The sequence below is a fragment of the Pseudophryne corroboree genome, chromosome 7 (assembly GCF_028390025.1).
Source record: "Pseudophryne corroboree isolate aPseCor3 chromosome 7, aPseCor3.hap2, whole genome shotgun sequence".
NCBI classification, from domain to species: Eukaryota; Metazoa; Chordata; class Amphibia; order Anura; family Myobatrachidae; genus Pseudophryne; species Pseudophryne corroboree.
Window position 1 is genome coordinate 133030012 of NC_086450.1, and position 15132 is coordinate 133045143.

General features: G+C 47.1%; 1 protein-coding gene across 8 annotated transcripts in view; it reads left to right on the forward strand.

The window, feature by feature from the left end:
- The window catches only part of RBMS1 (RNA binding motif single stranded interacting protein 1), a 621011-nt gene that overhangs the window by 519466 nt on the left and 86413 nt on the right, over positions 1–15132 (forward strand). For all 8 annotated transcript variants that reach the window (XM_063933647.1, XM_063933644.1, XM_063933646.1 and 5 more), the window contains exons 5-6: positions 5352–5509; positions 6334–6413. In XM_063933647.1, the coding sequence (XP_063789717.1) occupies positions 5352–5509; positions 6334–6413 (238 nt within the window). The remainder of the gene's footprint in view (positions 1–5351; positions 5510–6333; positions 6414–15132) is intronic.

Genomic DNA, 15132 nt, shown 5'->3' on the forward strand with positions numbered 1-15132 from the left:
CAGTATAAAGATTTGAGCGGGACCGAAGCCCGCCGTTGAGGGGGCGGAGCTTGATCCTCCAGCACTAACCAGCGCCATTTTCTCCACAGCACGCTGCAGAGAAGCTGGCTCCCCGGACTCTCCCCTGCTGAACACAAGTACAGAGGGCACAAAAGAGGGGGGGGGGGACATTTATTTGTCGCAGTAAGTGTATTTTATATATATATATATATATATATATATAAAGCGCTGTACTGACTGGGATTTTATTCCAGTGTCCGGTGGCGCTGGGTGTGTGCTGGCATACTCTCTCTCTGTCTCTCCAAAGGGCCTTATTGGGGGACTATCTCCATATAGATATATAGCCCTGAGTGTGTGGGGGTGTCGGTACGTGTGTGTCGGCATGTCTGAAGCGGAAGGCTCATCTAAGGAGGAGGTAGAGCAGATGATTGTGGTGTCTCCGTCGGCGACGCTGACACCGGATTGGTTGGATATATGGAATGTTTTAAATGCAAATGTGTCTTTATTACATAAGAGATTGGACAAAGCAGAGTCCAGGGAAGAAACAGGGAGTCAATCCATGGCTTTGGCTGTGTCACAGGGCCCTTCAGGGTCTCAGAAACGTCCCCTGTCCCACGTAGCAGACACTGATACAGACATGGATTCTGACTCCAGTGTCGACTACGATGATGCGAGGTTACACCCAAGGGTGGCCAAAAGTATTCATTATATGATTATTGTTATAAAAGATGTTTTGCATATCACAGATGACCCCTCTGTCCTTGACACGAGGGTATGCATGTTTAAGGAAAAGAAACCTTTCCCCCGTCTCATGAGCTGAACGCTTTATTTGAAAAGGCTTGGGAAACTCCAGACAAGAAACTGCAGATTCCCAAGAGAATTCTTTTGGCGTACCCTTTCCCCGCGCAGGACAGAATACGGTGGGAATCCTCGCCCAGGGTGGACAAGGCTTTAAAGCGCTTGTCCAAAAAGGTGGAGCTACCATCTCCGGACACGGCAGCCCTCAAGGATCCTGCTGATCGCAGACAGGAGACTACCTTAAAATCAATTTATACACATACGGGTGCCTTGCTCAGACCGGCAGTAGCGTCGGCATGGGTATGTAGCAGCATGGGCAGATAACTTGTCATCTGACATTGACACCCTAGATAGGGATAGCATTTTATTGACCTTGGGTCACATTAAAGACGCAGCCTTATATATGAGAGACGCTGGTTCAAGAGCCAACGCCATGGCTATTTCTGCTAGGCGAGCCCTGTGGATCCGCCAATGGACGGGTGATGCCGACTCAAAGAGACATATGGAAGTTTTACCTTACAAGGGTTAGGTCTTATTTGGGGAGGGTCTCACGGACCTGGTTTCCACGGCAACCGCGGGTAAATCTTTTTTGCCTTATGTTCCCCCACAGCATAAGAAAACACTGCAATATCAGATGCAGTCCTTTCGGTCGCATAAGTCCAGAAGAGGTCGGGGCTCTTCCTTCCTCGCCAGAGGTAAGGGTAGAGGGAAAAGAATGCCTGCTACGGCTAGTTCCCAGGAGCAGAAGTCCTCCCCGGCTTCTACTAAATCCACCGCATGACGCTGGGGCTCCACTGAGGGAGCCCGCGCCGGTGTGGGCACGTCTTCGACTCTTCAGTCAGGTTTGGGTTCTGTGAGACGTGGATCCTTGGGCGATGGAAATTATATCCCAAGGCTACAAACTGGAATTCGAAGAGGTGCCTCCTCGCCGATTTTTCAAGTCTGCTTTGCCAGCTTCTCCCCCAGAGAGGGAAATAGTTTTAGCTGCAATTCAAAAGCTGTATCAACAGCAAGTGATTATCAAGGTTCCCCTAGTCCAACATGGGAAAGGGTACTAGTCAACCCTGTTTGTGGTCCCGAAACCAGATGGCTCGGTCAGACCCATTCTGAATCTAAAATCCCTAAACCTGTACTTGAAAAAGTTCAAATTCAAGATGGAATCGCTCTGGGCAGTTATCTCCAGCCTGGAAGGGGGGGATTTTATGGTGTCACTAGACATAAAGGATGCATACCTTCATGTCCCCATATATCCTCATCAGGCGTACCTGAGATTCGCTGTACAGGACTGTCATTACCAGTTTCAGACGTTGCTGTATGGGCTTTCCACGGCCCCAAGGATTTTCACCTAAGGTAATGGCAGAAATGATGGTGCTCCTGCGCAGGCAGGGAGTCGCAGTTATCCCGTACTTGGACGATCTCCTGATTAAAAGCGAGATCAATTGCTGAAAAGCGTGTCGCTCTCCTTGAGAGTGCTACAGCAGCACGGCTGGATTCTAAATCTGCAAAAGTCACAGTTGATTCCAACGACTCGGCTATCTTTCTTAGGCATGATTCTGGACACGGAACAGAAGAGGGTTTTTCTCCCAGTGGAAAAAGCCCAGGAACTCCAGAACATGATCAGAGACCTGCTAAAACCAAAAAGAGTGTCAGTCCATCAATGCACTCGAGTTATGGGAAAAATGGTGGCGGCCTACGAGGCCATACCCTTCGGCAGGTTCCATGCAAGGACATTTCAGTGGGACCTTCTGGACAAGTGGTCGGGGTCCCATCTACAAATACATTAGAAAATAAGCCTGTCCCCCAGGGCCAGGGTGTCTCTCCTGTGGTGGCTGCAGAGTGCTCACCTTCTTGAGGGTCGCAGGTTCGGTATTTAAGACTGGGTTCTGGTGACCACGGATGCGAGCCTCCGAGGATGGGGAGCAGTCACACAAGGAAGACATTTTCAGGGACTATGGTCAAGCCAGGAGGCTTGTCTACACATTAACGTACTGGAATTGAGGGCCATATACTACAGCCTACGACAAGTGGAGAATCTTCTTCGTGACCTACCGGTTCTGATTCAATCAGACAACGTCACAGCCGTGGCTCATATAAACTGCTAAGGCGGGACAAGGAGCAGAGTGGCAATGGCGGAAGCCATCAGGATTCTTCGCTGGGCGGAAAATCACGTAAGCGCTTTGTCAGCTGTCTTCATTCCGGGAGTGGACAACTGGGAAGCAGACTTCCTCAGCAGACACGTTCTCCATCCAGGAGAGTGGGGACTTCATCAAGAAGTTTTTGCAGTGATAACAAGTCATTGGGGACTTCCTCAAATAGACATGATGGCGTCACGCCTCAACAAAAAGCTTTGGAGGTATTGTGCCAGGTCAAGGGATCCTCAGGCAGTAGCGGTGAACGCCCTGGTGACACCATGGGTGTTTCAGCCGGTCTATGTGTTCCCTCCTCTTCCGCTCATCTCAAAAATATTGAGAATCATAAGACGAAAAAGAGTGCAGACAATACTCATTGTTCCAGATTGGCCTCGAAGGGTATTCAGATCTTCAGGAAATGCTCACAGAAGATCAGTGGTCTCTTCCTCTCAGGGAGGACTTGTTGCAGCAGGGGCCCTGCGTGTTCCAAGACTTACCGCGGTTACGTTTGACGGCATGGCGGTTGAACACCAAATCCTAGCTGGGAAAGGTATTCTGGAGGAAGTCATCCCTACTCTGATTAAGGCTAGGAAGGAGGTGACGGCGAAACATTATCACCGTATCTGGAGGAAGTATGTATCTTGGTGTGAGACAAAGAATGCTCCTACGGAAGATTTCCATCTGGGCCGTTTTTTCCACTTTCTACAGACAGGAGTGGATATGGGCCTAAGGTTAGGCTCCATTAAGGTACAGATTTCGGCCCTATCAATTTTCTTTCAGAAGGAATTGGCTTCTCTCCCAGAAGTCCAGACTTTTGTAAAGGGAGTGCTGCACATCCAGCCTCCTTTTGTGCCCCCAGTGGCACCATGGGACCTTAACGTGGTGTTACAGTTCCTAAAATCTCACTGGTTTGAACATCTTCAAACGGTTGAATTAACATTTTTCACTTGCAAGGTCGTCATGTTGTTGGCCTTGGCATCTGCAAGGCGGGTGTCCGAATTGGCGGCTTTATCTCACAAAAGCCCCTATCTGATTTTCCATGTGTATAGAGCAGAGTTGAGGACTCGTCCTCAGTTTTTGCCTAAGGCGGTTTCATCGTTTCGTATGAACCAACCTATTGTGGTACCTGTGGCTACGGGTGACTTGGAGGATTCCAAGTCCCTTGATGTAGTTGGGGCCTTAAAAATTTTTGTAGCCAGGACGGCTCGAGTTAGGAAAACAGAGGCACTGTTTGTACTGTATGCAGCCAACAAGGTTGGCGCTTCTGCTTCTAAGCAGACTATTGCTTTCTCGATCTGTAACACGATTCAGCAGGCTCATTCTACGGCTGGATTGCAGTTACCGAATTCGGTAAAGGCCCATTCCACTAGGAAGGTGGCCTCTTCTTGGGCGGCGGCCCGAGGCGTCTCGGCATTACAGCTTTGCCGAGCGGTGACTTGGTCGGGTTCAAACACTTTTGCAAAATTCTACAAGTTTGATACCCTGGTTGATGAGGACCTCATGTTTGCTCAATCGTGCTGCAGAGTCATCCGCACTCTCCCGCCCAGTCTGGAGCTTTGGTATAATCCCCCATGGTCCTTACGGAGTCCCCAGCATCCTCTAGGACGTAAGAGAAAATGAGATTTTAAACCTACCGGTAAATCTTTTTCTCCTAGTCCGTAGAGGATGCTGGGCGCCCATCCCAGTGCGGACATATTTCTGCAAGGCTTGTATATAGTTATTGCTTACATAAGGGTTATGTTACAGTTAAGATCAGTCTTTGGCTGATTCTGTTTTGTTCATACAGTTAACTGGTTGCGTATATTCCATGTTATACGGTGTGGATGGTGTGGGCTGGTATGAATCTTGCCCTTAAATGAACAAAAATCCTTTCCTCGTAATGTCCGTCTCCTCTGGGCACAGTTCTTTAACTGAGGTCTGGAGGAGGGGCATAGAGGGAGGAGCCAGTGCACACCCATCTAAAGTCTTTAGAGTGCCCATGTCTCCTGCGGAGCCCGTCTATACCCCATGGTCCTTACGGAGTCCCCAGCATCCTCTACGGACTAGGAGAAAAAGATTTACCGGTAGGTTTAAAATCTTATTTTTAGTCCCTTATTTAAAAGAGAACAATTTCTGCTAGTCTTTTAAACAATATGATTTATTGACGCCCATACAATTTTAATTTTATGGATGGATTCTGTGTGTTGTCCTTCGTCCAAATCCTGCAGTCTAAAGTAGCTGCCTTATGATAAGCCCACCCTTACATGCCACTGTGGTTTACTGGTAATGCTATAACTTTGTTTGTAGATAATTTCTAATCTCATGGTGAGTTTATAATCACTTCTTGTGGTTAAGATGAATCTTTGGCAAAGGGGTGAGGTGGTCATATTGGGTGTCATGTTAACACTGTTAAATAGTTCTAAATCTGTCTTTTCTTTTATTTAGCAACAGGAACAGGACCCAACAAACCTGTATATATCTAATTTGCCGCTCTCCATGGATGAGCAGGAGCTTGAAAATATGTTGAAGCCATTTGGTCAGGTTATATCTACAAGGATACTTCGTGATTCCAGTGGTACCAGCCGTGGTGTTGGTTTTGCAAGGTGAGATTTTCTTATCTAAGTAATAAACAAAACAGCACACGCAAAAGTGTTAAATAGATTATTCATATTAATATATGTATTGCATTCGCAGCCGTCTCAAAGGGTACTGTACTGAGGAAATCCTGCCCTGACCGCCATCTGCATGCTACATTTTACTATCCCTCCTCTGACTTTCCCGGGGCTCTTCTTGCAGTCTCAGAGAAAAACGGTGGGAGGTAGAGTGGGTGAACTGACCAACCACAATCCACAGATAAGGTGTCACAACTTGTGATTGGTTATTTCACAGAACCCCCCCCCTTTTTGGGCACTTGGATATATCACACAAATGGAATGAAGTACTGTATTGTATCAAGTATTTATTATAAACAAATATATGCTAGGTAATTAGCTTAGAAGCAAAACTAGCAAACATAGTAAAATAGGCAGGTATTTGCTTTGGAGCAAACTGTGGAGGTCCAGAAGTATGACCTGCTTAAGTGTCCGCTTGGGATAAGTTACCTGCATGCAAGCTCTTTATCAGAGCTTACAGCTCGAAGTGCACCTGCGATATCCTTGCATGCCGCACAGTGTCTTGCATTCTTTACACATTATACTGTTGTGTCTACTTGCAATTCCAGACACCAACTGGGTGAGGCGGGGTAAGCAAAAAAAGGCAAACCGCAGTCAACAGAGGGGGATCTATTGGTTTCACAGTTTTTTTTTTTTTTTTACACACACAGACATGCAGGCACAGACGTTTTTTGGGTGGTAGTGCACCTTTTATAATATGGTTTCATTTTTGCTATGCCAGTGTGCTATTAATCTTGCCGTTCCTTCACTTTCAGGATGGAGTCGACCGAGAAATGTGAAGCTGTCATCAATCATTTTAATGGAAAGTTTATTAAGACGCTTCCTGGTGTTTCAGGTTTGTCATTTTATTTTTGTTCGATAGTGACTTCAGAGAGGTCAAATGTTTTATAAGAGGAGAAGTTCCCTGAAAATCTGCACTTTGAGGGAGTATCCAAATTTAGCTTGCAGTGCTTTTCCACCTTCAGAAGATTATTTGTTTAGCTTGTATATGATCTTGATTTTTAACAGTGTATTTATCATCATACTACATTCTTTATTTTCATTGACCTGACATTTAAAATCATTACAGTTATTAGTAGTATTTCATACTTGTGTGGTGTTTACCAAATTTCCAACACAACAGGGCATTGCAAAAAGGTCTCTCTTGCGGTAAACTACGTACAGTACATAGGCCCTCATTCCGAGTTGATCGCTCGCTAGCTGCTTTTAGCAGCAGTGCAAACGCTAAGCCGCCGCCCTCTGGGAGTGTATCTTAGCTTAGCAGAAGTGCGAACGAAAGGATCGCAGCATTGCTGCAAAAAAAGATTGTGCAGTTTCAGAGTAGCTCGAGACTTACTCCTAGCTAGCGATCACTTCAGTCTGTGACGTCAAAACAGGAACTAAACAAACACGCCCTGCGTTTGGCCAGCCACTCCCCCGTTTCCCCAGGCACGCCTGCATTTGTATCTGACACGCCTGCGTTTTTCAGCACACTCCCGGAAAACGGTGAGTTACCTCCCAGAAACCTCCCAGATTCCTGTCAATCACTCACCGATCAGCAGTGCGATTGAAAAGCGTCGCTAGACCTTGTGTGAAACTGCATCGGCTTTTGTGAAAGTACGTCGCACGTGCACAATGCGCGCCATACGCATGCGCAGAAGTGCCGATTTTTTGCCTGATCGCTGCGCTGCGAACAACAGCAGCTAGCGATCAACTCGGAATGACCCCCATAGTACTGTCGGGGAAATTGGTTGTCTCTCAAAATCTTTAAGATGTCCATATCTTGCCAGCCAGCCCCATTCTAACGTGTTTGTGAACTTTAAAGTAACATGTTTGTAAAAGACACAGGTACCACTTACACTGACAAAGATCATGATCCAGACTCTCATGAACCCTAGGCATGTGTTGGTTACTATAAAAGCATTTTAGTTTCAATAAAATCCACCATCCTGGAGTGCTGAGGTCTCCTCTCTTGTCATGTAAAGGGCATTTTCCAGTGTGAATTCGCAAGTTAAAGTAATGTTCTAGCAGAAGCGTCTCCCAGAATTACAAAATGGAACACTTTGGCTGATCCTCCAAAGCGTGTATGTATGTGTATATAAAAACCAAGTGTCCGGCTCTCTCACCATACAAACATACTGCGCCGGGTGCCCGCATCCATGGTTGGGAATACAAAAGTTTATTTGAAGCAGCACACTAAATAATCACTCTTGAGGCACAGCTAGCAATTATGTGTATGTATGTATGTATGTATATATATATATATATAATCACATGATTTAGGTGTCGCATAATCACAACAGCCACAGTCTGCAATAACTGACTGTAGGCAGATGCACAAGGTGACCCTCCTTCTCCCAACCAATATGACACAAAGGTAGTATGAGAATAGTGGGGACAGGTAAGTGAGAGTGAGTATTTCTCTCCGGCACTCGTGGCACCATGAGCACCAGAATGTGGTTGAAAACCCCTGGGGAAAATGAACTTTGAAGTTGCATTATTCCAAAACTATTCTTCCTTAAACGCTCATATATCCATTTTTAGACTTTATAAAACATGACCCTGTATTGTTCATTCTAAGCCATGCGGGTGAATAGGCAGACAAACCCCGACAATTTTCCAAATTCTCAGCATTCACTCATAATCTGGGGACATAGGCATTCACATATTTTTATTTACAATGTTCAGTTCCTTTTGCGCATTCTTTAACCCTGTAATTTTATTTTTGATCTTATCTATAACAAACACACTTGATAAATTACATGTTTCCTGTGATAAATTCTTTTCATGCATAGAACACCGTAGGATGTATAATAGATATTTCTCTAACGTCCTAGTGGATGCTGGGGACTCCGTCAGGACCATGGGGGATAGCGGCTCCGCAGGAGACAGGGCACAAAAGCAAGCTTTTAGGATCACATGGTGTGTACTGGCTCCTCCCCCTATGACCCTCCTCCAAGCCTCAGTTAGGTTTTTGTGCCCGGCCGAGAAGGGTGCAATCTAGGTGGCTCTCTTAAAGAGTTACTTAGAAAAAGTTTTTAGGTTCTTTATTTTCAGTGAATCCTGCTGGCAACAGGCTCACTGCATCGAGGGACTTAGGGGAGAGATTTTCAACTCACCTGCGTGCAGGATGGATTGGATTCTTAGGCTACTGGACATAGCTCCAGAGGGAGTCGGAACACAGGGCTCGCCCTGGGGTTCGTCCCGGAGCCGCGCCGCCGACCCCCCTTGCAGACGCTGAAGATGAAGAGGTCCGGAACCAGGCGGCAGAAGACTCTCAGTCTTCATCAGGTAGCGCACAGCACGGCAGCTGTGCGCCATTGTTGTCGGCACACTTCACACAGCGGTCACGGAGGGTGCAGGGCGCTGGGGGGGGGCGCCCTGGGCAGCAATGTATAATACCTGTATGGCGAAAAATACATCACATATAGCCCTTGAGGCTATATGGATGTATTTAACCCCTGCCAGATATCTAAAACTCCGGAGAAGAAGCCCGCCGAAAAGGGGGCGGGGCCTATTCTCCTCAGCACACAGCGCCATTTTCCCTCACAGAAAGGCTGGTGGGAAGGCTCCCATGCTCTCCCCTGCACTGCACTACAGAAACAGGGTTAAAACAGAGAGGGGGGGCACTGATTTGGCGATATGTATATATATTGAAATGCTATAAGGGAGGAACACTTATATAAAGGTTGTCCCTGGATAATTATAGCGTTTTGGTGTGTGCTGGCAAACTCTCCCTCTGTCTCCCCAAAGGGCTAGTGGGTCCTGTCCTCTATCAGAGCATTCCCTATGTGTGTGCTGTATGTCGGTACGTGTGTGTCGACATGTATGAGGAAAATATTGGTGAGGAGGCGGAGCAAATTGCCTGTAATGGTGATGTCACTCTCTAGGGAGTCGACACCGGAATGGATGGCTTATTTATGGAAATTACGTGACAATGTCAACACGCTGCAAGCCGGTTGACGACATGAGCGGGCCGGCGAACAAATTAGTATCTGTCCAGGCGTCTCAAACACCGTCAGGGGCTGTAAAATGCCCATTTACCTCAGTCGGTCGACACAGACCCAGACACGGACACTGATTTCAGTGTCGACGGTGAAGAAACAAACGTATTTTCTTTTAGGGCCACACGTTAAGGGCAATGAAGGAGGTGTTACATATTTCTGATACTCCAAGTACCACAAAAAAGGGTATTATGTGTGAGGTGAAAAAACTACCTGTAGTTTTTCCTGAATCAGATAAATTAAATGAAGTGTGTGATGATGCGTGGGTTTCCCCCGATAGAAAATTATTGGCGGTATACCCTTTCCCGCCAGAAGTTAAGGCGCGGTGGGAAACACCCCTCAGGGTGGATAAGGCGCTCACACGCTTATCAGAACAAGTGGCGGTACCATCTACGGATAGGGCCGTACTTAAGGAGCCAGCTGATAGGAGGCTGAAAAATATCCTAAAAAGTATACACACACATGCTGGTGTTATACTGCGACCAGCGATCGCCTCAGCCTGGATGTGCAGAGCTGAGGTGGCTTGGTCGGATTCCCTGACTAAAAATATTGATACCTTTGACAGGGACAGTATTTTATTGACTATAGAGCATTTAAAGGATGCATTTCTATATATGCGAGATGCGCAGAGGGATATTTGCACTCTGGCATCAAGAGTAAATGCGATGTCCATATCTGCAAGAAGATGTTTATGGACACGACAGTGGTCAGGTGATGCAGATTCCAAACGGCACAAAGATGTATTGCCGTATAAAGGGGAGGAGTTATTTGGGGTCGGTCCATGGGACCTGGTGGCCAGGGCAACTGCTGGAAAATCCACCGTTTTTTACCCTAAGTCACATCTCTGCAGAAAAAGACACCGTCTTTTCAGCCTCAGTCCTTTCGTCCCTATAAGAGTCATATCTGCCCAGGGATAGAGGAAAGGGAAGAAGACTGCAGCAGGCAGCCCATTCCCAGGAACAGAAGCCCTCCACCGCTTCTACCAAGTTCTCAGCATGACGCTGGGACCGTACAGGACCCCTGGATCCTACAAGTAGTATCCAAGGGGTACAGATTGGAATGTCGAGAGGTTTCCCCCCTCGCAGGTTCCTGTAGTCTGCTGTACCAATGTCTCCCTCCGACAGGGAGGCAGTATTGAAAACAATTCACAAGCTGTATTCCCAGCAGGTGATAATAAAATTACCCCTCCGACAACAAGGAAAGGGGTATTACTCCACACTATATGGTGGTACTGAAGGCTAGGTGAGACCTATTCTAAATCTGAAAAATTTGAACACTTACAAGGGTTCAAATCCAGATGGAGTCACTCAGAGCAGTGATAGCAAAGAACAAGGGGACTATATGGTGTCCCGGGACATCAGGAATGCTTACCTCCATGTCCCAAAATTTGCCTTTTCTCACCAAGGGTACCTCAGGTTCGTGGTACAGAACTGTCACTATCAGTTTCAAGACGATGCCGTTGGATTGTCCAAGGCAACCCGGGTCCTTACCAAGGTAATGACCGAAAGGAGGATTCGTCTTCAAAGAAAATGGACGACCTCCTGATAAGAACAAGGTCCAGAGAACAGTTGGAGGTCGGAGTAGCACTATCTCAAGTAGTTCTACGACAGCACGGGTGGATTCTAAATATTCCAAAACCGCAGTTGTTCCGACGACACGTCTGCTGGTCCTAGGGATGATTCTGGACACAGTCCAGGAAAAGGTGTTTCTCCCAGAGGAGAAAGCCAGGGAGTTATCCGAGCTAATCGGGATCCTCCTAAAACCAGGAAAAGTGTCAGTGCATCATTGCACAAGAGTCCTGGTAAAAATGGTGGCTTATTACGAAGCGCTTCCATTCGGCAGATTTCACGCAAGAACTCTTCAGTGGGATCTGCTGGACAAATGGTCCGGATCGCATCTTCAGATGCATCAGCGGATAACCCTATATCCAAGGACAAGGGTGTCTCTCCTGTGGTGATTACAGAGTGCTCATCTTCTAGAGGGCCGCAGATTCGGCATTCAGGATTGGATGCTCGTGACCACGGAGGCCAGCCTGAGAGGCTGGGGAGCAGTCACACAAGGAGTGTGATCAAGTCTGGAGAATTCTCTCCACATAAATATACTGGAGCTAAGAGCAAATTTATAATGCTCTAAGCTTAGCAAGACCTCTGCTTCAAGGTCAGCCGGTATTGATCCAGTGGGATAACATCACGGCAGTCGCCCACGTAAACAGAAAGGGCGGCACAAGAAGCAGGAGGGCAGTGGCAAAACTGCAAGGATTTTTCGCTAGGCGGAAAATCATGTGATAGCACTGTCAGCAGTGTTCATTCCGGGAGTGGACGACTGGGAAGCAGACTTCCGCAGCAGGCACGACCTCCACCCGGGAGAGTGGGAACTTCATCGGGAAGTTTTCCGCATGATTGTGAACCGTTGGGAAAGACCAAAGGTGGACATGATGGCGTCCCGCCCGAACAAAAAATGGGACAGGTATTGCGCCAGGTCACGAGACCTTCAGGCGATAGCTGTGGACGTCCTGGTAACACCGTGGGTGTAACAGTCGGTGTATGTATTCCCTCCTCTGCTTCTCATAACCAAGGTATTGAGAATTATAAGACATAGAGGAGTAAGAACTATACTCGTGGCTCCGGATTGGCCAAGAGGGACTTGGTAACCGGAACTTCAAGAGATGCTCACAGAGGACTAATGGCCTCGGGAGCTAAGAAGGGATTTGCTTTCAGCAATTACCATGTCTGTTCCAAGAGGAACCGTGGCATCGGCCTTTAAGAAAGGACCTGCTCCAGCAGGGACCTTGTCTGTTCCAAGACTTACCGCGACTGCGTTTGACGGCATGGCGGTTGAACGCCGGATCCTAAGGAAAAAGGCATTCCGGAAGAGGTCATACCTACCCTGGTCAAAGCCAGGAAGGAAGTGACCGCACAACGTTATCACCACATGTGGTAAAAATATGTTGCGTGGGTGAGGCCAGGAAGGCCCCACGAAAAAATTTCAACTAGGTCGATTTCTGCACTTCCTGCAAACAGGAGTGTCTAGGAGCCTCAAATTGGGGTCCATTAAGGTTCAAGTTTCGGCCCTATAGATTTTCTTCCAGAAAGAATTGGCTTCAGTTCCTGAAGTCCAGACGTTTGTCAAGGGAGTATTGCATATACAGCCCTTGTGTGCCTCCAGTGGCACCGTGGGATCTCAACGTAGTGTTGGGATTCCTCAAATCATATTGGTTTGAACCACTCAAATCTGTGGATTTGAAATATCTCACATGGAAAGTGACCATGCTGTTGGCCCTGGCCTCGGCCAGGCGATTGTCAAAATTGGCGGCTTTGTCTTACAAAAGCCCATATTTGATTTTCCATTCGGACAGGGCAGAACTGCGGACTCGTCCCCAGTTTCTTCCTAAGGTGGTGTCAGCGTTTCACCTGAAACAACCTATTGTGGTGCCTGCGGCTACTAGGGACTTGGAAGACTCCAAGTTGCTAGACGTTGTCAGGGCCCTGAAAATATATATATATATATAATTCCAGGACGGCTGGAGTCAGAAAGTCTGACTTGCTGTTTATATTGTAGGCACCCAAAAAGCTGGGTGCTCCTGCTTCTAAGCAGACTATTGCTCGTTGGATTTGTAGTACAATTCAGCTTGCACATTCTGTGGCAGGCCTGCCACAGCCAAAATCTGTAAATGCCCATTCCACAAGGAAGGTGGGCTCATCTTGGGCGGCTGCCCGAGGGGTCTCGGCTTTACAACTTTGCCGAGCAGCTACTTGGTCAGGGGCAAACACGTTTGCTAAATTCTACAAATTTGATACCCTGGCTGAGGAGGACCTGGAGTTCTCTCATTCGGTGCTGCAGAGTCATCCGCACTCTCCCGCCCGTTTGGGAGCTTTGGTATAATCCCCATGGTCCTGACGGAGTCCCCAGCATCCACTAGGACGTTAGAGAAAATAAGATTTTACTTACCGATAAATCTATTTCTCATAGTCCGTAGTGGATGCTGGGCGCCCATCCCAAGTGCGGATTGTCTGCATTACTTGTACATAGTTATTGTTACAAAAAAATCGGGTTATTATTGTTGTGAGCCATCTTTTTTAGAGGCTACTTCATTGTTATCATACTGTTAACTGGGTTCAAATCACAAGTTGTACGGTGTGATTGGTGTGGCTGGTATGAGTCTTACCCGGGATTCAAGATCCTTCCTTATTGTGTACGCTCGTCCGGGCACAGTACCTAACTGAGGCTTGGAGGAGGGTCATAGGGGGAGGAGCCAGTACACACCATGTGATCCTAAAAGCTTGCTTTTGTGCCCTGTCTCCTGCGGAGCCGCTATCCCCCATGGTCCTGACGGAGTCCCCAGCATCCACTACGGACTATGAGAAATAGATTTATCGGTAAGTAAAATCTTATTTTTTCTGTACATGGGACCAACTTACAGATCAATCAACTCTATCCATTGGCAATTTGTCCACACAATTAGGAGGTAGGATTTCACAGATGTTTATTATTTAGGTGTCTGATCAAGCGATCAGATCACAAGAGGCTTCATGGATTCTACTCAGCTTATGACTGTACAGAAATACAAGTGAAGCCTCCTACCCAATCACATACCAGATTGTCATTTTAGTCTCGTTTTCTGCCCCTACACACAACAATTTTGGACCAGTTGGACAAATAGCTGTACTGATTTCCAAATTACTTTGCTAAAGGCTGCATTAGCACTTAGGACCTTATTTAGAGATGATCGCTGCATACGCATCCAGATCTGCAATCATCTCCTCACATGCTGGGGGCCGCCTAGCACAGGGCAAGTCTGCCCAGCATGTATGAGGCCGCCTCCCGAGGACACATTGGAACTAAGGCTGACCCCTGTCTGCCGCCATTAAAACGGTCCCAGCCCACCCCCGTCAGGAACGCCTCCCCCCGACTGCCCCCCCCAAAGCTGCGACAACGCTGTCAATCACAATGTGGCCAAAATGTGTAAGGTCGCGCATGTGCACAACAACCAGTGCACTTGCGCAGACCACCTGGATGTGGCCGCTGCGTGCAAACGTGCGGCTACGTCCAGGTCTGAACAAACCCCCTTAATCCAAAAGATATTTTGAGTACCCTTTTTAAAATTGAAAGTGGTGTGGGTGGGGGTCATTGAGCAAGGAAATCATTGGGAATTCTGATTGGTCGATCCACCCTGTCTCAGCAGCAGCTTATAGCTAGCCCCAATTCTGGCCAGTTAATTGAGAAGAACCACAGAAATCCAGGGAAAACGGTTTTGCTAAATACTTGGGAGTTCTACTTTTAGAAATTATTAAAACAATTACATTGAGATTTATAAAGTTATAAAATATTTTGATACAGCATTTTTCCCAGAACCAGATTTTCATCCAGTCAGGCCACATGTTTCCCCTCAAATGTTACAAATTTTAGGGTTTTCTATCTTTTCTACATCTTATCCCTTAACCATTTGCTTGGCGTGGTCGCATCATTTGCGTTATTGGATCTGGTCGTAAACTATGCGAACAGTCAGAAACAGTGTTGGGGTGGCTGCAGGAAGAGAATTCTCCTGCAGCTGCCGCTCTCTGAGGGACCTCA